Here is a 24,837-nt window from a genome sequence, read left to right as displayed (position 1 = left end):
TTCCTCAAACAAGGCAACTTCTACTCTAACAGGGTCACACCTCCTAATCCTTCTCAAAGAGTGCCATGCCCTGGTGACAAAGCATTCAAATATATGAGCCTATAGAGACCATTCTTATTCAAACCACCACTGTGTGTTTTGTCTTTTTTGATAACAGCTGTTCTTACTAAAGTTAGGTGAGATCTCACTGTGATCTTAATTGTATTTCTCAAAGTAACTGGTAATATTGAGTATTCTGTCATGGCCCTTTGCATGTCTTCCTTGAGAAATTTCTACATATATTTATAATGATCTATTCAGTTTCAATTTTTATTGGCTTATGAGGGGGTGCTCCAATTGAGGTTTTTGAGGTTCTCACATACCCTGGTTATTAGATCATTTCAGGTGTGTATTTTCCTCCACTCTGTATATTGTCCATTCATCCCAATATCTCCTTTAATGTACAGTTTTTCCTAAACTTTTTTAGATTTATTTTTATTTACTTTTATTTATCTTATGTGTGAGTGCATTACACTTGCAGGCCAGAAGAGGGCATCCGATCCTTTTCTAGATGACTGTTAACTACTGTGTGGGTGCTGGGAATTGAACTCAGGTCCTCTAGAAGAACAGCCAGTGCTCTTAACCACTGAGTCATCTCTGCAGCCCTAATGTAAAGATTTTTAATCGGATGAGATCCATCTCTTTGCTTTTGTTTCCTCTCCTTTGAGGACTTTATCCCCACAAACACTTGCTCATTTCAGTGTCCTAAAGCATCCCCCTATATTTTCTTCTCGAAGTTTTATAATTTCTTGTTCAGTATATTTGATCACACTGTGAACTCCAGGACTGTGTTGTTTACTGGAAAAACCTGTTTCTAGTTGTGGTGTGGCTCAGCCTTAGTACACACCTTTAATCCCAAATAATGAAGGCAAAATTAGTTTGTAAAAGGAAGCACCCATGTTTGAAAGTGATTTCTAATTGAATGGCAGGCAAAATGATGAATCAGAGAACAATTTGACAAAATAGGATATGCCCAACTCTCAGGAGAGAGGAAAAGGAAGTTACTTAGTGCTGAGAAAGAGAGGGCAGTTTTATTGGGACAGATGTACAGAGACAAGTTGCAGAAAGAGAACAAGCTAGACAGACACATGTGCAGACAGAACAAGCCAGAGACTGAGAAGGAGCCAGAAGATTAGAACAGATTGCCAGAGTTAGTATGAGGCCAAGCAGAGCAATTCACCCAAAGCTGAAGAAGCCAGACTGAATCCGTCACCTTGGAAAGAAGTTTGAGCCAGAACAGCTGAGTTGAATCGACCAGCCAGAGATCAGAAAGAAGCAGAAAGGGTGAATTTATTCATCAGCAAGTCTCAGAGGCTGAAAACGTTCTAGGTGTAGACTAGATTGTACAGAGGCTAGAAGCTTCCTGGACTAGGCCTAGGTTAGCAGATGGAAGCAGTAGCCTCTGAGACAACAATTACACCAGGTGAATAAAAGTTACTTTTACAATCGCTTACATGTAGATCGGTAATCCATTCCTATTTGATTGCTCTGTGTCAGATGAGATGGGGTCTGGTTTCACTTTTGGTGCTTACAGAGCTCCAGTTTTCCAACGCACCACTTACTTACTACCAAGCTTGCCCTTCCTCCAGGGAACAAACTGGAGAAGAGTCCTGGTTCATGCTCAGACTCTCCACTCCACTCCACTCCACTGCTCTGTATATCTGTCCGTTTATATATAATTACCATGTTATTTTAATTATTGTAGCTTTGTATAGATAAATTAATGGTTAATCTGTTAATAACATACTAGTAAGTGTACCATTGAAATGTTGAACAGGGAAAACAGTCAAAAGAAAACAACTATAAGAAAACCAGGAATGGGGGCTGGTGAGATGGCTCAGTGGGTAAGAGCACCCGACTGCTCTTCTGAAGGTCCAGAGTTCAAATCCCAGCAACCACATGGTGGCTCACAACCATCTGTAACGAAATCTGACTCCCTCTTCTGGAGTGTCTGAAGACAGTGACAGTGTGCTTACATATAATAAATAAATAAATAAATAAATAAATAAATTAATTAATTAAAAAAAAAAAAAAAAGAAAACCAGGAATGGAGGCTTTGATCCCAGCCCTCAGGAAGCAGAGACAGGTGGAATTCTGTGAGTTCGAGGCCAGCCTGGTCTACAAAGAAAGTTTCAGGACAGGCAGGGCTACACAGAGAAATTCTGTCTTAAGCAAACAAACAAAAGGTAAGAGGTGTGATATATCTTCCCTCGTGTAATCTTGAGGAGACAATCATGCCACTTCTGAGGGTAAGAAAGAATCAAAGAGCATGAGGAATCTTTCTCTTGGTAGACTTGTAACATTTATCAAGATCGGAATCCTCAAAAGCTTATTTGATCATATGTAGTTACCAAAGCTTGTTCAGTTCAAAGTTCAAGTTTCTCCAGGAAAGACACATTGTTTCTTCATGTGTATTTCTTCCTCGGGTAAACTGCTTGGAGTGTCTGTTTAATAATAAAATGTTGCTGCTTTCAGGGTGAGTGTTTGAAACTGTATCACTTTACCCTGTGTTTATAGCATCTTAAAAAATTGTTTTTCTTCTCTGGTCCTGAGTGAAGATAATTTACAATATGCTGAAATCATCACAAGGTTTCTGGGGCTCTCTAATTTTAACTCAGAATTAGTATACTACTAGCTCTGCTCTTCTTAACTTCCACCCTTGGCTTCATAGTTAGGTAGAAGACAGAGGCCACTGCTCCCTGCCGTCCCTCTGTCTAAGCCCTACCAGTCTAGGCAGGGTAAGATGCTTTTCTTCCTGAAGCCATTGGTTTAACTAGCCCACTGTGGTTTATCCTGAAATACACGCTTAAACTCCTTTAGCAATGACTAAGTTATGACTTTTTGTGATCCAGTATATATAAATCTGATTCTTTCTAATCCAGTGAAAGTTTTCACATGTATCTAGTGTCCTCAAGAAAATGCTAGGTTGTCTTAGAGAAACTGTTTCTACTCCAACATTCCCTGGTTAGATTTAAATAACAACAGATGGCACTAAACTTTTGCTGACTTCTTATGAAGTATACCATTCAGTTTCATTCCTTGATAGCAATATTGTTTCCAACACTTAGCTATTATCTTCCTATTTATCCTGTCTTACAAAAAGAAAACTACAAAAGAAAGAGGCAGAGGCAGAGAGGCAGAGGCAGAGAGGCAGAGAGGCAGAGAGGCAGAGAGGCAGAGAGGCAGAGAGGCAGAGAGGCAGAGAGGCAGAGAGGCAGAGAGGCAGAGAGGCAGAGAGGCAGAGAGGCAGAGAGGCAGAGGCAGAGGCAGGCGAATTTCTGAATTCGAGGCTAGCCTGGTCTACCAAGTGAGTTCCAGGATAGCCAGGGCTATACAGAGAAACCCTGTCTCGAAAAAACAAAAAACAAAAAAACAAAAACAAAAAACAAAAAAACAAAAACAAGAAAAGAAAAACCAAAAAAAAAAACCAAACAAACAAAAAACAAAAAACAAAAACAAAAACAAAAAAAGAAAAAGAAAAGAAAACCAGAGTATGACTAGGAAATACGAGGGCCATCTGTAGGCTAGCATGTTGTGTTGTTTGCTCTCGAAGCACATAAACAACCCCACTACCCTTGGTCCCTAGTAGTCTCCACCTGTGTGTGCACGGTGAGAAAGCTTATATGAATACAGACACTTCTAAAAATCAATTATACAAATCCAATCTATCCAAAAACTTTTTTTCAATGCCAGAAAGAGGTTTCTAGTTAGGGACCTGGCCTTTTAAAAATAGTGTCTAAGTAACTCCAGATGTTGTATCTATAGAGTTTTAGTTAATAGATAGGAGCAGGAGGGCAAAACCCCAAAGACCCCTCCCTATTAGAATTGCTTGTGTTCTGCCCCAAATGCCTATTCTTGTAGTAGTATTGGGAGGTTTCTGAACAAAAACTTCTGACAACTTACCTAATATGCCAAAATGTAAAGATTTCCAATAGCACTGCTACTTTAAAATATGATTTGTGGTTAGCATACACCTCCCAATCACATGAAACAGTTCTGATGAGCTGAGCGACAGTATGAAGCAGTATAAGAAAGGAATACATGTTGCAGTAATAAATCTTACGTATTCTCTGGAGGCTGTACACCTGTTGATCAGAACTTGTGCTCCAATAATAACTAAATCTCCAATACCCTAAAACATTTATATTCATGCTATACATTGAATATAGTCATATTTTTCTGGAACATACAGAGTGTTCGCTGGTACACTGTACAGTCTCATACAGAATTCTGTGTTTGCCCTTGCTTCTGTCTTCAAGGTACAAGCCAACTGCCTGGAAGATTTCAAAACCAAAGGATGCAACCGCACCTTGTAGCAATCCATTCTTGACAAGTATTGCAGCCAGGAAAAGTTTCCCCACCTAATTTTAATTGCATTTTCTCTTGGTTTGTTTCCAGGAAGTGTTGATCCCTATCTTTAATCCATAAAGTGTATGTAAGATGGAACACTGCAATCTAATTAAAGTAATGACTAAGGCAAAGGTCAGGAAAAGGGTATGAACTTCTGGTTAGGAAGTTTTATTCTACCCACTTAAGTTGCTTACTGAAGGCTTTCTGCAGTGATTCTAGGTGAGGCAATGGGAATACAAAGAGGAAGTCACCTATTTTGAGCTCATAGTCTTGGAAACACTTCTCAATACTGTTTATGTGCATGTGTGCATGCCTGAACTGAAGTTCCAGATGGTTGTGAGCCGCCATGTGAGTGCTGGGCCATGAACCCTGGACTTCTCCAGAAGCAGTATGTCAGTGATGCCATAGCTTCACACAGAACCACCTCTCTAGCCCAGGGAACATTTTTTTTCTCTCTTTTTCTTCTTGAGCAATGGGTATTATATTTTACAACTACATTGCAAAATCAGTTGCAACCCTGGGCCACACACAATCTGTATGAACCTTTGCACTGGACCTTTGGTGGCAGAACCTTTCACCTCCCCTTTATTGTTTGCTGTGACCCCTGCGTTAACTCAAAATAAAGACGCATCCATCTTTTCTTCCATATGTCCTTCTTTGTTGAATTACCACTGCTAGATGGACTTTTCTTAACTGCGGCCATCACCAAGTCACTCACACCAGCAGCAAGAAGTCTGTCCAGCCATCCCTTGGTTCCCTTCACAGAAATGACATATAAAATTTTGCTCCTATGTTGTCAGCATAGTTGATCATAGCTTCTACCAAAAGACACAGGGACATCCAGAATTTCACTGTGGAGGTTCTACCACGTCCTAGCTGCAATACCTTGAACAATCAGAAAGACAGAAACTCTTGAACTCATAGTCCAAACCATGGGAGCAGGTTAACCAGTTATACCTGTGGTTACATGTGAAGCAACAGCTCAAAAGCTTGGGCAGAGTGGCACAGCCCTTCAGTCCCATCATTCAGGTGACAGAGGCGGGTGGTGCTCTTTGAGTTTCAGGCCAACTTGGTCTATATTGTGAGTTCCAGGCCAGCTAGGACTATATAGAGACACTATCTCAACAAACTAAACCAAACCAAAACAAAACTGAAAAGCAGCAGCCCAAGTGATCATCTCAAGGACATTTCTAGACTAGCGGAAACAGCCACCTCTTGAGACGACAGATGGAGGCCACATGGGAGTGCAAGTCAATGATGTCATAGCTTCTAACTTTTGAGAGGACAAAGGGATAAGCAATTTGACCTAGAACAATTAGAAACTGCTTGAGGAAAGTGGTAACATTTGCCTTCGACCCTGTGGCTAAGCAGAGCTACCTCAATGTGAATGTAGGCTTATTTCCTGTGACCCCAAGCTTAAGGTAGAAAGTGCAGAGGCAGAAACAGCTGGACAGAAAGAAAGCTCTGCAAAAGCTTACCTGTATCCTCCAGAACACGGGGTGCTCCTGATGCATTTAATGGAGTTTCATGCAGAGAAGAAAAAACCCATCTGTCTCCAGGAAGCTTCACTAAACTGACATTCCTCTAAAATTGATTTGATGCCCACATAAAGAGGCAAGCATCTTGTTTTTAATCCGACTACAAATACTTCTTCCCCTAACTCCTGAGATATCTAAGTGCCCACGTGGCTCCAGCAGCAGCAGTGGCTCCCTAGCGAACAGCAGCTGCAGAGAGCAGGCCAGATTCTGACAGACAGCTGCAGTGATGCACTCCTCCCCTCCAGCAGAACCTTCCTCATTACTAACCAACCTAGAGTTTGCAGAGCCTAGCGATTATTATGTTTACTGTGCAGGGGCTTCTAACACTCACAGTAGCTAATTATACCCATATCTTACACTTACTTCTTTAAATTAAACCACTCAAACTAAAAAAGTTCTAATTGCAAACCATATTCTAGTTGGTATCCTTACTCTCTTCAGCTTCCTGCTTTGTTAGTAAATTCCATTCAATTCTAAGTGTATTGATAGAATATTATTTTGTTTCAGAAAGGATGGCTATTTTGTCAAGTCTCTAGTTAGGAATGAGAAAAGGGAAACTGTGTGGCCGATTACCTGAGCCTTTCATCCAATGAACCTTACAGGGTAAGTTTCAGTAGTCCTCAATATATGAAACACTGTCCCATCTTTGTGGAGAAAGCTGAGTTCTGAGAGGCTAGCTTGTCTACAGAGGAAGCAGGTAACCTCAGTAGATCCGAAGTTTCCCAAGCCTGAAGTCAGATCTGCTGCCTCCCAAACTCCGTTCTTTCCAGCACACCGTGCAACTTTACCTGCCGCCATTTCTGGTACTTACTGTCGGGGTCTCATCTCCATCTCAGATTTATACAACACAACACACCTTCCAGAAAATTTTAGTCTATACTATTTCTTTCAGTTTTTAACTATCCTTCAAGGAAAAGTGTTGCAGGGTGTTTACTAGCCTGAGACCTCAAGGAAACTATTAGACACAAATAATAGCTAATAACGGCAGCTAGCTATACTTGTTGAACACATAAAGCCAAACTTTTATAATTATGTTATAATGTGATCCTCATTACAATCCTGTGGGGCCAGAATAAATATCACCCCTTCCACAATCAAGGAAACAGGCCTAAAGATTCTGCAGATTATACAACTAGGAAATGGCAGTTTAAGGACTGGTAGGTGCATGAGGCCATGATCTTATCCATAACATTATACAGGCCTGCCCCCGAAAGTGCAGTGCCCTTTTAGATAGTATACATTTGCCATAATTAAGTTAAACTTAAATTAGTTAAAATTTCAAGTACAAATTAAAATCAGTCTGCATTCCCAACTCAATGCTACATAAACAGGGCAGAAGCGTCGGACAGGCAGCAAGATAACATCTACCAGGAATTCACTGGTCAAAGACACAGATGGCCAGAAACATAATTTTGGAAGAAATTAAACCATCTTCTTTAGGACAAAAAATGTTACCTCAACAAATTAATCATTTAAAGATGCTGTTATTCTAAGAAACACTCACAAGCAAGTATATAGAAAAGTTCATCCAATGAACAAGTAAAGTCATGAAAAATGAAAGGCTTCGTCCCAGTTCCCCAGGCTGACGAGGGAATACTGTGAGAATCTGTGATGTCAGAGTAAAATGCCAGGTCTAGTACTGCCAATTTCTATAACTCACTTTGGACTCATGAAATCATGTCATGAATACTCTGTTGTCATCCCTTTAAAAAAATGTGAGAAAACAACTCAAAAGAACAGATAAAATGCAGCAGACAGACAGACCAAACTGGCAACCTCTGCAGAAGGACCTGGACAGTCACTGTTCCCCACCAGTTTCCTCCCAGTTCACCTTAGAGGAGCGCTCATTAGGACACGGGCTAATCCACCCTGTAGGGGCTCCTTCAAACTCAGAAGGAAACAACTCAATAAGCGCTCCCTCCACACGTTGCTGAAACTGACAGATTCACTAGGCCCCCTAGCCCCCGAGCATATGTAAGTGGTAAGGACACTCTCAGAGCACCAGGGAAGGACACTCTCCAATTGTTAAGCTGTCTTTGGCTGTACAGAGTCCTCATGTGTTTAGCATTTGTGAGCCATCGTCCACGTTGTGTTGGGCTTTGGTGGATGTAGCTGTCTGAGTCATGTCTGCTCCTATGAGTAACCCCTCACCCATATTCCTATCAATAGCCCCAATAAACTCACTGGTTCAGTAATTGGGCTTTGGCAGTATCCTTACTTAGGCTTGTCTTCAGTTCCTTCTCTGGAGTAAGCAGATTTTGGTTTACATCTCCCCAGAAATACTGCCATATTACTGGGTAATAAATAGCTCCAGGTGCCAAGGGCACAGTTTATATGTAAACCTTTCTGTCACATTTCCTGGGTTTCAAATAGGGACACTGTCCTCTCCTCTGTCCTCCAATAGTGATGGGGAACCTAGGCACCCAGTAGTCCTTATCATGACATTTTGAATCATGATTTAGCTAATAATGGGGAGAGAGCCTAAAGACAGATGAGGATAGAGAAGAATGCAAGATGGCCTGAAGTTAGAAAAGTCAACAATGATCCAAAGAGGCACTGTGGTGGATTGATCATGCTTGGCCCAGAGAGTGACACTATTAGGAGGTGTGGCCTTGTTGAAGAAAGTGTGTCACTATGGAGGTGCACTTTGAGGCCCTCCTCCTGGCTGTCTGAGGATGCTCAGTCTTCTCCTGGTTTCCTTCAGATGAAGATGTCGAACTCTCAGCTCCTCCAGCACCCTGCCTGGTTGGATGCTGCCATGATCCTGCCTCTGAACCCATAAGCCAGCCCCAATTAAATTTTGCCTTTGTAATAATAGTTGCTTTGGTCCTGGTGTCTCTTTACAGCAAATGCAAACCCCAAGACAGATACTTTCATTCCAAGAATAAATTTGACTTTGTAATCTTTAACAAACTGACAAAAAACACGTCACAAATCCGTTAGAATATTATAAACATTATCAAGACTATGTTCATAAAAATTATCGATGTTTGGCAAATTCAAACCACTAGAGTAAAACATAACATTCATTAGCTCTATCTCTCTGCTCACAATGCTGGAAATAAAACCAATTCATTTTGCTTTAAAAAACAAAAACAAAAACATTGAACCCAATGAAATAACATTCCAAGGAGAATCTGGAAGAGTAGTAATTTTCAAAACTGTTTTTAACTATTTGTTAAAATGAAGTTTCAGTATATAAAAATAAAAAAAGAAATAGAACATCTATAAACAAAGCAAAACAAAACAAACTAACAAACAACAGGTGAGTCGCAGCAAATCTAGTCACACAGCAGAAAGGACAGTTTTACTTCTAGACCCTGCATTAAGTATGCAGGCTCTGAGGGTTAACACACAGGGCCCATTTTGAAACCTCTCTTCAGGTTACCTTTAGAAGAACACGGTTTGAACTTTTCTTTGAACCATATGCACAGATAAGTGTTTTCGGCAACTGATGAGCTGTTAAGATGCTTTTTGTTTGTCCGCTGGCCTGCTCGCTTTGATACAGGTCTAACATGGCACACGCTAGTCTGGGATTTCCTATACAGCTGAGGATAATCTTGAACTTGTGATCCTCCCGCCTCCACCTCCTGAGTGCTGGGATTACCACGAAGTGCCACCATCACATCCAGTTGCATGTGGTACTGGTATGAACTGGAATGAACACCAGGGCTTTGTTCATGCTAGACAGACAAGCAATCTACTATGTAAGCTACTCTATGAAATATATCTATTTATCTATATATCTACTTATCACCCAACTGACCAAAGGGTGGCTAAGATTTATGCAGGGCTCATCGTGGTACACACTGCTGGCACACAAGGTTTAAGTTTATGATACAAGAAAGGCCAGACTGCCTACCATGGGACTCCAAAGCTAACGGACTCATCCAAAGATTAAATCCAGACAGAGTCAAAGCTTGACACAGTGCAGTCCAGTAGAGACTGTATTACCACTGCCTGGCCTCTCTGCCACATCTCCATCCCTGTGAGAGGCTATAAGGCCTGATTGGCTCCTCCATGCTCAAGTAATCCCAAATCTGTTTCACTGCTTGTAAACTATGCTGATAAAACTCTAAATACTATCCTCGAGGGACCAGAAACCCTCTGGCTTTCAATCTTACTTGGGCTGAGTACTTCCAACTCTAGCTCTGTCCTTAGCAGTGCATGATCCACTTCTAGTTGCATTGTAGACATCTCTTCATGCCTCAGACCCTTGCCTAGCTATACGGCCTTGTTTCTGTGCTCTCCAAACATTCCCCATGCAAACAGCCTGCTGCAGCAAGATCCAGGTGCTCAGCTTCCTTCAGACTGGTTCTCTACAGCCCAGTTCTCTCAGCCCACTTCACAACTGCTGTCTACATTCATACCCCACCCCCATCCTTATGTCCCCATGAGCATCTCAGTGTCAATACTCAGGAGTAACTGTGACTTCTCAATTCCATACCCCGACCCCAGAACCACTCTTCTTTTTTAAATTAAAATCATAACAAACATGTAGTATCATGTTGTGCTGATAGCTTTATATGTCCCTTATTTAACTAGAAATCTTGTTGAGGAGTAGGCCAAAGTAACTAACAATGCCTGGTGGTTTTATGTTCTCTGTGATAAGCACAGAACCTGGCCATTAGGGGACAGATTTAGCTAGCAGCTAAGGAAGAAATTAATGAACTATAGCAGTCTTCCTCCAGGTCTCCCTGCACCCAGCTTATCTTTCCTACAATTCATGATCTCCACATCTGCCAAAGCCAGCTTTTAAAAGGCTCATCTGGTCATACATCTCTTACTGGCAGTGGGACAAGATTAGATCTTCTTAGGCAATATTAAAATATCACCTCAAAATCTGCCCCAACTTTTCCTTTATCTCTTAAATCAACTTTATTTGGTTCACAGATGCTTCACGAAAAGTAGCCAAAAACTAGAGACAGTGTCGATCTTCATCTATGGCAAACAAACTGCTTTACATCTCAGAGCACAAGCACAAAACAAGAATGGTTTTCTGTCAATCTGAGAAGTGCCTCAACTGAGAAAAGTCTTCCATCACATTCCTGTGGCAAGTCTGTGGAGCACTTCCTTGATCAATAATAAGTTGAAGAGCCCAGGTGACTGTGGACAGTATGACACCTGGGCAGGTGGTCCTAAATAGTATAAGCAAGCATGCTGAGCCAGGTGTGGTTGCACACACCTTTCAGGCAGATTTCTATGATTTCAAAACTGGCCACACAGTGATGCCTTATCTCTAAAAACTTAAAAAAAGAAAAATATAAGCAAGCAATCTGGCTGAGCAAGCTGTAAGGAGCAAGCCAGTAAGAAGGACTCCTCATGACTTGTGATTTAGGTCCTGCCTTGAGGTCCTGCCCTGACTTCCCTTTGTTGAGAAAACTGTAACCTATAAGATAAAATAAACCCTTCCCTCCCCATGTTGCTTTTGGCCATGGTGTTTATAACAGCAATAGAAACCTCGGAGAAGCTACAAACAGGAGTCTTTAGCAATAAGGAATGAAACACAGTGTTGCCGGATATTTGATCATACTATGAACCCCAAGCTTGTCTTGTTTACTGGAAAAACCTGTTTCTAGTTGTGGTGTGGCTTGGCTCTAGTATACACCTTTAATCCAAGAACCTTCTGTTTATTTGAAACAGGATTAAAAACAGTCAACCATAGGTGAAGAGGTAGAGCAAGCAACCGTTGACAGGGAGTGAACGTAGGAAAAAAACAGAGTAAGAGGAAGGCAGAAGGTTAGAGATGCACAGGAAGTAGGAAGGGACATTCCGTTGGAGGGGTTTTCAAATGGTCGTGGAGAAAGAGTGCTTCCTCTGGAGACCACCAGCTGAGAAGGCAGGTCAGCTGGGTGCTTTCCCTGCCTCTCTGAGACAGCAGGCTTTCACTCCAGCCTCTGGCTCCCGGGTCTTTTTTTTTTTTTGGTAAAATTGAACATTTGAGATTTCATTAAAAACAATGCAGCTGTTGTCTACGCTCTGCCTAGTTTCTGGTTAGTGACAGTAGAGGAGCACGTTTGTCATCACTTTCTCCATCATGGCCGCAGCACACACTCTCGCCTTTTCTGTTCACCCCATTCCATTTTTGCTCTGTCCCACTGCAGATTTTCCTAGACGTTGCCAGACAGTTCTCGTGTCTCTATTAACCTGCTCCAGCCGTTTCCTTCTCATCCAACACAGGTCAACCTAGAGGCCACTTTACCTTAGAATGTCCCTAGAAAGACACTGTTTTCTCTTTGTCTGTCTGTCCGGCATGCTAGGTCACCTGTGCGACTTTTCCCTGTGGGCACTCTGAAGCTGGGCTTATGTTCTTGATAGAACAGATTTCTCTTAGTAATGGCAAGCTACCGTTTGGAGATCTGTGTGTGATCTATAGTAACTCCTTCAACCTCATCAAACACTGACTTACTTACCGCTCATCCTTACTTATGGAGGAGGAGGCTAGGGCACTGGGGGCAGAAGTAAGCTGCCTAAGACCACAGTGGTCTGTAAGAGCAGAATGTGAAGCCAGTCTGAGTCCAGAGTGCTTGCTTACTGCACTGTCTCTCATGGATTCCTGGACGGCAACAACTGTGTCTTATTCATGCTTTACACCCCATGCCCAGAATACCTCAAATATTTGTGGAATGAATTAAAATTTATAATTTTCTCCTAGTCATCCAAGAAAAAGTTCTTTGTAAGAAATACAGGTTTGTAGTCAGTAATTACAGAACTGAAACTAGAAAGGGTCTTTCATAAACATGGACGACTAAAGTTAAATTTCTAATAACAAATTGAAAGAACTCTAATGAATTCCACCATATTAAAAGCAAACAAACAACAAAACCTAACAGTTTCTCTAGATAGCCAAATAACTAGAGTGGAATGCATGGTCTCTTCTAAGCAATCAATGGTCCCTAAGAGAAGAGACTAAAGCCATACTTTATCTCCTATAATTGACTACTAATGAACCCCATCTATCTGAATCTAAATTAGAGAGCATTTGGAGGCAAAAGCAAAACCACAAAGTATTTAAACAAATTTTAATCCTAAAAATAAATGTTTAATCCTAAAAACCCAATCTGTCGAGAAAAATGAAAGAAAATAAGGCCACACTCAAAGAAGTCAGCTGCACTGACACTCTGAACAGTCCCACAGCAAGAGGCATCTGTGCCATCTTTTAGATGACCGAGTACCGTCTGTGAGGTCTCAGAAGCATTCAAGCTCTCGTATCTGTCTAGAGCAGACAGTTGCTCTAGTGTGATTTTCTTTCACTATGATAAAGACCATGACCAAAAATAACTTAGGAATAATCAGGTTTACTTCCTTTTATACTTCCAGGTTAATTGCTAAAGGGAAGTTGAAACAGAGACGAAGGAATGCTATTTACTGGCTTGCTTACAGGCTGGTTCTCTTCTAGCTAGCTTACCTGCTTGCTTGCTTTTCTTCTTGTTTGCTTATTTTTTGAGTCAGAGTCTCACTATGTAGCCCTGGCTGCCCTGGAACTCACTATGTAGACCAGAATGGTTTTGATCCACAGAGATCTGCCTACCTCTGCCTCCTGCGTGTTGGGATTAAAGGCATACCAGGCTCTGCTAACGTGTTTGTACAGCCCAGGTCAGGTGCCTGGATGGTGCTGAGTTGTCCAGGATGCTGGCCCCTCCACATGAATCATCCATCAGTGTATGACCACAGGCCAATGTGATCGAGGCAATTCTTCAATTGCAGTTCCCTCTGTCCCAGGGATTCCAGCTTGTGCCAACTTGACAATAAAAACTAACTAGCACAATAGTATACTAAGTAAACTTAAAAAGCTAAAAATAAATGTGAATGATTGACATAGAAATATAAATGAATAAAATATGTATTATGCACAAGTGGGTACTGAATTGAATTAGACAGGCAGCAACGAAACCACAGGGCACAGCTGTGCTGGCAGAAAGAGAGAGACCAATTCACTGTGACTACATTTAATGTCTCCCACACTAACAATTCACCTGGGCACTCCCACAGACCACTGTCCAGCTTGGACAGGGCCACAGGCCAGGCCCTCATCCAAAGCCCCTTGTCCTAGTCACTGATTTACCACCGTAAAGAGACACCATGACCAAGGCAATTCTTATAAAAGAAAACATCTAATTGGCGGCTTGCTACAGTTTCAGAGGTTTAGTCTACTTTCACCACTGTGGGGAGCATGGCAGCACTCATGACACTGGAGCAGAAGCTCAGAGCTACATCCTAATCTGCAGGAAGAGAGGGAGAGAGACAGAGACAGAGACAGAGAGACTGGGCCTGGCATGGGCTTTGAACCTTCCAAGCCCACTTCCTCCCACAAGGCCACACCTCCCATCCTTCTAATCAAATAGTGCCGCTCCCTGATGACTAAGTATTCAAATTATCTGAGCCTACAGGGGCCATTTTTATTCAAACCACCACACCCCTAAAACAAGTATCTTTCAGAATATAACTCTTTTAGGATTTTAGAAAACTGCTTTTAACTCTACATTTGGGCAAGAGCTAAACAGATTCAGTACTGAAACACTAATAGTTTTGCGACTTGGTGAATATTCACATTCACAGGGATGAATAAAAGCTGAAAAGCTCCAGCCACTAAGATGAAGTTATGAGTCTGAATTGTGGAGAAAGAACCGTATTTTCACTGCATCACTGTATTCAATGTTTTTTCACTGAGAAGGGCTTTCTCACAAGCCAAATCCAGGTCCAGCAGTACTTTCCAGACAGTTTAGAACTGGCCATACCTTTGGAAATCACCTTGAGAAACTCCTTACTTCACTGATGAAATGAGCTGCCTGAAGTCACATGCTGTGTGCTTTCAGAACTGAAGTTAGAGACAGTCAGTTATCTCCCAAGCCTTTCCTCTCCCCCTTCTCTTCCTTTCCCTCCTAGTCTTCTCTTATCCCCACTATGCCTTGATTTGAAGTGATGTATTGTTGTAGAAATTTTTAATCCCAATCAGGGTTTCTACCCGGCCTTTGACCATTTAGTTCCAGATAAAAGGCACACACAACTTCATATTTACAATAAGCCTTGATCAGCACTAGAGCTGGGCAGATATTTACATTCTATGCTATTAAAATCTATTTCCTATTGATAACCCCAACTTATTACTTACATGTTTCTTTCATCTGGGCTGCTCTTAACTACAATTGGCCAGCCTTCAGGGCCATGTTTTCTTGACTCCTATCCCATGGAAACTTTCTCTGCCTTCTCACCTTCTTGTCTCCCTCATGGTTTTCCCCCAGCCTCCCAGCCCCCCAGGCCCAGGAACCCTAAAACCTGCCTATGTCTCTTCTGTCCAGCTATTTACTGTCAGAATCTTTATTCACCAATCAGAAATAACTTGAGGGCAAGGTCACACAAATCACTGTGTCTACATGCCGACTCTCTTGATCTCTGGGACAACCAGGTCTTGGGGGCCTGCACTTTAGCATTACAAGACACTGCAAAAGACCAAACCTCAAAAATTCCCCTTTTTAGCTCCTTTTCTCTCAGATATAAATTAAATACAATTACAACAATTATGAAAATTGTAAGGTATGATATACATTTATAATGTCCAGTCCATTTTATTTGGCCATTTAGATAAAGTATTTTATCATCTATACTAATTAATGAGTTTACAATTCTGCACCTCACTTATCTTTGATTTTTACTTGTATTATATCTGAAACCCAACTTTTTAAAATCTAGAATACCTTCCTTGATGCTAAACAACATAAGTTTAGTTGTGAGACTATAACTATCTAGTCTTCAACACCATCTGAGCTTTGAAAAGGAATAAATATTATTTAGGTATGCAGGAAGCATAGGGATGAAGCTTCTAAAAATCATAGAAATGACAGAGATAGCTTACTGTCTGGACAGTCCCTAATGTTCCTTATAACACTGGAGTATCTATCTTCAGCCTTCTGGCCCAGAACATCTGACAGACCCCAGATGAATCAGGAATTATGAAGGACTAGCTTACCCTATCTTGGCAATGCTTAGCAGTAAATTATCCTGCAAACAGCATTTTGTCTATAGATAGTACATTTCTTGCCCAGAGGCTAGCTTACCACAATTGAAACAACTGTATATGGAGGTATCTTAATAAATAAAAATAATTATCTTAATTATTTTAAATTGTTTTAATTGTCAACATGAAGGTAGTTATAATTTCAGTGATTATAATTGTATTAAATACTCTATGACAGAGGTCAAAGTAGAGCAGATCTAAATAAAAAAGAGCCTGCAAAATTGAATCAGTCTATACTTTAGATTTTATACTTCAGGTTGCTGGAACAAAGAAAAGGTATTTTGGGAGAAGGGCTCTGTATTTGTGTTAACAAGAAAAAAAAAAAAAGGTTTTAGACTCCTTCCAAAGTAATAAGGATCAGACTTGATAGAGGGAGACCCCCCTGAAGACCTTGGCTGCAGTCAGGAAGGAAAAAAGTCAAGAAGACCAAATAGGACAGGTAACATAATTTGCTGATCCCTCTATATGGGAACAAACCTGAAACTGGCTGAAACATAAAAATGTCTCTAGCTAGAACTTCAACTATACATAGCCAATGAGTCTTGTTGGCAACAGAGTTCTTAAAATTCATCACGCCATCCTTTCATATGGCATGAATGAAGATTTATTACAATTTGGTTATTAATCAAGCTGACTCATAAAAAAGACAGGTGCCTTTCACCTGCTCAAACAAGGAGCAGAAATTCATCCTTAACTGATCTATGCACCTTGCTCTACTTCGGAACCACATACCCAACCTAACAATTTGGTTATTTGAATACATACATTCCAATGTATGCATATACTACATTTCATTAATAGATTTACCCACCAATGAACACATGATCAGCTTCTACCTTCTGCCTATTGGAAACAATACTAGAAACATAAATATATAACTATCTGAGACTCTGTTTTCAAGTCTTTTAGAAATATACTTAGAGGAAGAATGGCCGAGTCACATGTTAACTCCTAATTTTGGGGAGGATAAAAACTCTTCACTTTGCATAACCCCTTTAGGACTCATTCAGGTGTACACAGTGATATCAATTTTTTTAAAAAAAAAATCAAATTGCATTTGTATTTGAGAGAACACATGCAGGTTTTAACAAGTGTGTATACATGTGAGGCAAGAGTATTTTCTTTATCTTGCTCCATCTTATATTTTGAGACAAGGTCTCTCATTGAACTCATTAATTATGTAGGCTGGCTGGCCAATGGGCTCAAAGGCACAGCCTGTTTCCACATTGCACCCTAATACTTGGGCTACAAAACCCACTTGCACACACTTTCTTGGCAACCAGCTTTTTTGTCAGTACTTGGAATCTAAACTCAGGCCCTCAAGCTTGCACAGTAGGCAATTTAATGACTGAGACATCTCTTCAGCTCCACCAAATAGAGCTTTATGGTTATGGATATATCACAGTTTGATCAACCATTGACCAATAAATGACGTTTGAGTTGGTCAGGTTGGGGCTATCCCAAATACCCACGCTGAGTATCATTCTCTTAATTATCAACATTTTGCTGTCAAGACTTTGGCAAATTTACAGCCAACTTTCAACACTATAAACACCCCTGTATAGATTCTGATATAGACAAGGTGTTTTTTTTTTAATTATTTCTTTAGGATAAATGTTTATGAGTATGATGGTAAGATGTATAATTTAATCTTATTTAATTTAATCTTATAAGAAATTTCCATTTTCCAGATTGGCCATACTGATTTACATACATGCCAAATTTAGTTTTTCTGTTTCTTCACCAGGATGTCCTTCTGTAAATCTGTATTTCATTCCTCTTAACTTTGTGACAGATCTCATAGTAATGTAAATCTGCAATTCTCCTATGGCTAGTGGTTTTGAACATTCATAAGCCCACCTGCCATCTTTTTGTCCAGCTCTTGTTTGCTTTTTCACTTTTGAGTTTGAGAAGGAGTTTCTTGTTTAGCACTGAATTTGCTGGTTTAGCTAGACGAAATGTCCATCACACTGCAGAGATCTCCAGTTTTCACATCCTCAGTACTGGTATGAAAAACCTCCACTTTTGTTGCTGGCGATCCAAACCAGGTTGTAGGACTTGTTCAACAAGTACTTTGGCAAAGACATCTCCCCTAATCCTCTTTGTACTAGTTTTATTCTCATAACTTTTCTGTGTGCTTGAAATAAACTACGAAACATGAGGTATGAGTTGTTTTTTAAGTGATAAATTTTTTTTTAAACCCTAGTGACAAGTTTAACACTAGTCTGGCATTAAGTGGTAAAAGCGTCAGAGGAAACTGACTTCAATCTAGATAGTCCAATACCTGGATATTTGGGGGTTTTTTTGTTTGTTTGTTTTTTGAAACAGGGTTTCTCTGTGTAGCCCTGGCTGTCCTCGAACTCAGAAATCCGCCTGCCTCTGCCTCCCAAGTGCTGGGATTAAAGGCGTGCGCCACCACTGCCCGGAGCTGTCTATTCTGCCTGTCTCTCTTGTCTTAATCTTTCTGTAGGTAAACAGCTTAACTTGCTCTGTAGACCAGGCTGGCCTTGAACTCAGAGATCGCACTGCCTTTGCCTCCCAAGCTCTGGGATTAAAGGCATGCACCACCATTGCCCGGCTCTATTCCATTTTTAAAATACCACTTCTTGACTGTGACTAAATAAGTATACATCTCTGATACCTTGACAAGCCATGAAGCATCTGCATCTCTAAAAGTGAAGAGAAACTGTAAAACACGTTCAAGTTTTTCTTTTACGAAAACCATTTATCCTGGGCCAAGTAGAAGAATGTTAAAGGGACACCAAAGAATACCTTAAAAGTTCAAAAGAAAGTTAGAATCAAGGAACTGGCCAGACCCAGAGTTACCATGGGTCGCTCACCTGGCAGTGGTAAGCAGAGGGTGTCCCGTCCCCACCAGCTTCCGCACCTGCATGGCGATATTGCTGAGCTCGTCGCTCAGCAGGCAGCGCAGGCTCATGAAGGATGCGGGGTAGCCCACGATCTTCTCCGCCTCGGACACCACCTGGTTCCAATGGGCCGGTGACCTGGAGGAGCGCCCGCGCCAGGAGCCCGCCGAGGAGATGCTGTCGAGGGATCTGAAGTACCACCAGTGGCGACTGGGGGGACCTGAAGCCCCGAGGTAACCGGACAAGCGCAACAGCAGCTGCCGGAGGCTCATAGTTTTGAGTCTGAGAGGGTCGGGGACCTGAGGAAGGTGGCCAGAAATGACACGGGAAGCAAACAAGGGCTGAGGAGAAACTTTCAGAATCTAACAGGAGACGGCGATTCCAAACCCTCAGAGAAGTATGGCTTTCTGGAGCCGTAACCAGGAATAACGTTTGCTGCTTCTGCAGCGCAGACTGGCGTAACCCCAGCGGCTGCTCAGAACTGCACTGGATACCTGCGCTGGTAACCACAGCCAGTGCCTACATGGGGGGCGCCATGTTGGAGGCATGAAATGCGGCCTGCCGTAAAGATAGGGGCGGGCTGATGAGCGGCAAAGAGTGCTCTTTACTTTACGGCACAGCTGGGACCTCCCCACTAAGGGGCGGACCCTCAGTGATGACCGGAAGGCGAGAGATGGAAGGGAGCCTGTGCCCCAGGACGTCGGTGTCCGCCCTTTGGCACCCCGCTAGCCCTGGATCTAGGCGCTCTCGGGGTCTCTGCAGCGTTTCTCCCGGCCCAACGCAGAGTGAAGCTTATGTAAATAAATGTCTGTATCGTGGGTCCGCGGCGAGATCGTAGGCCCGTGGCGCAGGCTCGTCCGGAAGCCTTTTGCTCCTGGGCGCCTTAGGCCCTTGGTGGGGGCCGCGGACCCGGGAGGGCGGCCCCGCTAGCTGGGCGACGACGTCTCCTCCGCGGCCCCCCCAGAGCTGGAACGCAAGTGGATCGGTGAGGCTGAGCCCTGCTTCCCTCAGCTTCCTGGCCGAAGTGCCAGGATTTCTGTGAAAAATCCAGAAAATAAGGATGCTGTGAGAATGGAATGAAACGTCGCTTGCTCCGGGACTGAAAATTCACTGGCATGAGTGCATTTCACATATTAGCTCACTTAATCTTTTGTTGAGTTTTAAAGATAATACTATTCCCCGGATTTTAGGGGGGATGGGGGGGAACGGAATGAGGCACAGCCAAATTGTAAGTTGTTATGGTCACATTAAGCAAAATGTGAACCTAGAGGATCTGGTATCTTTTTTTCTCCTCTCCTTTGGGTACTAGGGATAGAGGCCAGGCCTCATGCAGTAATGCTAGGCTAGTGCTCTACTTCGGAACCACATACCCGACCTAACAATTTGGTTATTTGAATACATACTCTTAACCACAACATTAAGTAATATGTTACCAAAAATTCTTTCTCATTGCTAAAGTAAAATTGTCAGTGTGACGACGCTTTCAGTGTTGGATGGAACGTTTTTTTTTTCCCCTAGGCCACAGTGGCCTGAGACTTCTTACTGTGTAGCAAACTGACCTGTAACTTCTTGACCCCATCCACCTCTCAAGTCCTGGGATTACAGACGAGGGCCAGAGGGCCACTCTGCTCTTCGGGTGCCACCTATTCAAGCACGTCTAGCATCTTGCCCTTTCTAATTAGACAAAACAAGTGTTGAAGTCCTTGTTAATCATAAAAAAATTAAAAATTACAAAACCTTAAATTCAATCCCTTGGGAAGAAAAAAGTAACATTAAGATCAGTAATATAAAAATAATAAACGACTTGTTACCTACATTTTACACTCAGGAATGGTTTTTAAAATTCATGTGAGCTTTCAAAATTCATAGTTGGTATTTTTTAAGCTCACATTATGTAAATGAACTAGAAAAACAAAGAGAAATTGTTCACACAAGATGCTTTTAGCCACAGAAGGTTTAGCGGCAAACTCCCTTTGAGTGCCAAGTCTCCTGTGATTTAAAGATTCTGTTTTTGAGCCAGGAATGGTGGTGCTTACAAGCACTCAGGAGGCAGAGGCAGAAGGATCTCTAGGTTCAAGAGCAGCCTGGTCTACATAGCCAGTTCTAGGCTAGCCAGGGCTCCAGAGTGAGGGCTCCATAGATAAAACAGCATATTAATTAAAGGTGAATTATATTTAAAAACAGTCTCCCCATAAGGGAGTTCCTATGTAAGATTCCTAGCAATAAAATCCAAGTATACTACTATGTAAAAATAAATGTAAAAGGTGAAATATTTTATCATTCTAAAGAGTTCTAAGACCTAAGCTGGGTTGTCCAAGGAGAAGGAAGTCAGAAAAATCCAGAGAAAGAGAGAGACTGAGTGTAATATATCGAGCATCTGAGGCTGCTTCTTCAAGATCATGGTACCTTAAGAGTAACTTTTCACACATTTGCTTTAATGAAAATTCACAGTATGTACTTTAATTTCTTCACAAAAGCCAAGTGCATTATTCTCTGGTCTTGGTCTGTTAGCCACGTTTTTGATTATTCATGGGACTTCTGCTCCCATTTACTTTAAATAACCAGCACTTTCCTTTATACTTAACAGTTAAAAGGTTGCATTGTATCTAGTGGTAATCAGTTTTGGAAAATTAAAATGATATTTGTTCTTTAGTCCTCCTGATTTATATATATATATATATATATATATATATATATATATATCCTTCAATCTTTATAGCTAAAGAGATGTCTGAATTTCAAGTGACAGGCTGTGAGGAGTAAGGACATCTAATACCACTAAGAATGCAAAGTAGCACACAGCAGTTAGATAATCACAGTATTGTATACACATTTGCATTATGACCCAGAAATATCAACTCTAGGAACCTATTCCAAAAGGCAAAGTAACTAAAGCAAAAGGTTGTTCATTGCTGTATTGATTTTAATAGAAAATAATCCAGACCTCAAAGTGGGCACTCGAGCACAACTGGACGAAAGAGGATCACCCCTGTATCTTTCAGGATATACATCAAATTAAAAATGCAAAGTACAGAGTAGTATAACACATTTTTTTGTGAAATAGATAAGACTGTGAATGTATTTTGGCATGTATTCTGAACAGGAAGGAACAGAGATCAGCAAGGAGACTGGTAACTATTCTATAATCCTTGGCTATGTAGATTTGGTTTTCAAATCATGTATACATGTTATGTATTCTAAATAATTTTAAATACAGAAGAAAAATCTAATTCCTAGAATTTGAAAATTCACAGAAGCAAATGATGTAACTACATATTAAGTTGCCATGTCATAACCATACCAAGCAAATAACTAATGACTTTTAAAAAATGATATTTTCATCATACGCCGTCCGTAGAATATGTTCCCTGGAAGAACAGAGCTACAAAAAGATCTTTAACTTCATTCTTATGGCTCATAGAAATGTAGATGCTATTACTTTCTAATCCTACATGTTATATGCAGAGAGTTGTTAGGTATGTGGATCTTTCAGAGTAAGTAAAATCCATATAATACTCAAGTTGAGTTAGAAATAATAAGTTCATGACTTTTTTCAAAAATGTTTCTTATGTAGTAATAAAATGTATTTATTAACCGGGCGTGGTGGCGCACGCCTTTAATCCCAGCTCTCTGGAGGCAGAGGCAGGTGGATTTCTGAGTTCAAGGCCAGCCTGGTCTACAGAGTGAGTTCCAGGACACCCAGGGCTACACAGAGAAACCCTGTCTCAAAAAACAAAACAAAACAAAAAAAAAAAACAAAAAAAATGTATTTATTGAAAAAAAAAACAAAAGATTTTGCTTTGTGTACCAGTTGTATAGTATAATAATCTTTAGCATTGTGTTGTACTTTTGATACACTGCTTTCTATAAAAACTAGGAAGGTGCTTTGGAGAATAGTCGCGCGCACGCGCACACACACACACACACACACACACACACACACACACACACACACATACCAATGTATGTAATGGATGTCTTGTCTCAGAAATCAAGGAAGCCATTTAAGTCTAAAAGACTAGTGAGACAGGACAAAGATCCAAAGACACCAACATAAGGGTTGATGAGGGAACAATGTGACCATCAAAAAGTAGTAAGACCTATAACTGATTGAAATTCATTGACTACACATGAGCTCACGCCTTTATAACTAGATGCAACTTCGGCAATGAGTAAAAGAATTGAGTGTTTATCCTGCTTCCCTGTGTAAATTCTGCTCAGTGGTCTTTTATCCTGGCTCAGTCCCTTGAAAACTGAACCTGAGACAAGGGCCTACTCTTTGGGCCGTTGATTTTGGACGGTGATCTCAGGATGACTAGGGAAAGTGAGACAAGGAAAGGCAGTATGAGAGTGTTCTTGAATTAGTCACCACCACAGGCGGTGAGGCCTCGGGCCACGTAGAATAGACTTCAGGATTGCCACCCGAGGTGAGAAGAGAGCACATATTAATAAGCAGCTTGTAGCTCTGGCTGCTCCAGGTTTCCATCTCGGGGCTTTGGCTCCTCACACCTCCAGCGTATAAAAATGCGCTAGGCGGAGGAGTATCCCCCACCTCAGGGATCAGGGGGTTGTGGTGGGGGGACAGAAAATGAGGCATCTGCATGTCCCAAATAGCTGCAAATGTATACGATGAAGAGAGGTGCTGTTGAGTCATGGTTCTAAGAAGTAGGTAGCCACAGAAACGGCCACAGCAAAAGATGGTTTGGGAAGACGTAAGACAGGAAACGGGCCTCTACTAGCGGGGTAACCAAATTGCCTCGATGGTAAAAATAATCCCATTGAACAAAGCTGAAAGGATAGAATTAAGGAGCCAATGTTTTGTAATTCTTTGTAGATTCGTTGATTCAAGCATCAAACAATTCATCATCGAGAGAGAGGCTGGTAGAGTACTTGGCCAGGGAGAACGTGGCGGGCACCCTCTGTAACTAGCAGACCCATCTTGATGTCAACAGGGGAGGTCCGTGCAGACCTACGTCCCGGTGAGGGACATCGTGAAGGACACACCGCTGCCTGAGCAATATTTTATCAAAAATCATTGACTCTAGATCTCAACAGCTCTCTAGTTTCCAATCTTTAACAATTTCAAGAGCAGTAGATCGATTAAAAAGCCACTGCATGAAAGAAGACCAGCAAAGCCAGCCCATGGGATAACTATAAGCAAACTGCACGAGTTTTACCCAACAAAGAGACAAGGAGAGGAGAGAGAGAGTAAAGGGGTCCCTCTGAATGAGATTTTAAAGACAGCTAACCACTGCTACACCTGTTTGGACTTGTTACAGGCCTTCCCTCTGACAAGCTGACTCTAAAAACTCAAAGAAATTTGAATATGCTTTTGATATATCAAATACTGCAAAGCAGTTATTAATAGGTGCAGATCTGTAAGAAAAATGTCAACGTTTTAAATTGGTGCAGTCTAAAGCCTATAGCAGTAAGATACTGATGTCAGGAATTTACCCTAGGGCACAAAAGAAGCCTGGCCAGTGACCCTAGCAGGAGGGTCGGAAGACCAAGGCCTGTGGGATTCAGAGTGAACGTAGAACTGGTCTGAGCCCCAAGCTCTTGCTTACACAACAACAGCAACAGAAACACTCCAGGTGTTTAATAAATAAATGAAACAGGTACACTGAAATCTAGGACAGTTCTGGCTTTGTGCTTTAGACAAAAGTATTCATGTTACTATTCTGTTTTATGTGCAAATATTTTTTTGAGAAAAGTCATTGTTTTTGAGACAGATGTCACTGTATAGCCCAGGCTGGTGTCAGGCTTCTGATACCCCTGCCTCAGCCTTACAAGTGCCAGGATTATAGGTATATGTCCCATGCCCAGCATGCTTAAACTATTTTTTTGAAGAAGGAGATAAGTGCTTTCAACTCTTATTTTACAAATGACTTGGCCACATTTTTTTTTTTTTAAATTGAAAGTGAAGGAGTCAGAACTAAAATTATCCCATCTCTCTCTCTCTCTTTGTGTTGTGTCACTTTCAAAATATATTGTATTTTATATATTTATTCATTTATTTTCCAATTTC

The 24,837-nt window shown here is 41.3% G+C and overlaps 1 protein-coding gene across 6 annotated transcripts in view; it reads right to left on the bottom strand.

Moving 5' to 3' along the window:
* Pdss2 (prenyl (solanesyl) diphosphate synthase, subunit 2) overlaps window positions 1-22,595 on the bottom strand; it is a 246,635-nt gene extending 224,040 nt beyond the window's left edge. For 4 of the 6 annotated variants that reach the window (XR_871439.3, XM_006512852.4, XM_006512854.4 and 1 more), the window contains exon 1: window positions 18,783-22,595. Coding sequence is in view for 5 of the 6 variants with exons in the window: in XM_006512852.4 (XP_006512915.1) it covers window positions 18,783-19,081 (299 nt within the window). In the remaining variant the exon portion in view is untranslated. The remainder of the gene's footprint in view (window positions 1-18,782) is intronic. The other 2 variants (NM_001168289.1, NM_027772.2) reach the window with 1 other exon arrangement.
* Between the last annotated feature and the right edge of the window lie 2,242 nt (window positions 22,596-24,837).

This window comes from Mus musculus, chromosome 10 (assembly GCF_000001635.26).
Source record: "Mus musculus strain C57BL/6J chromosome 10, GRCm38.p6 C57BL/6J".
Classification (NCBI taxonomy): Eukaryota; Metazoa; Chordata; class Mammalia; order Rodentia; family Muridae; genus Mus; species Mus musculus.
Note: the sequence above shows the minus strand (reverse complement) of the source record. Positions and strands in the feature narration are given on the sequence as shown.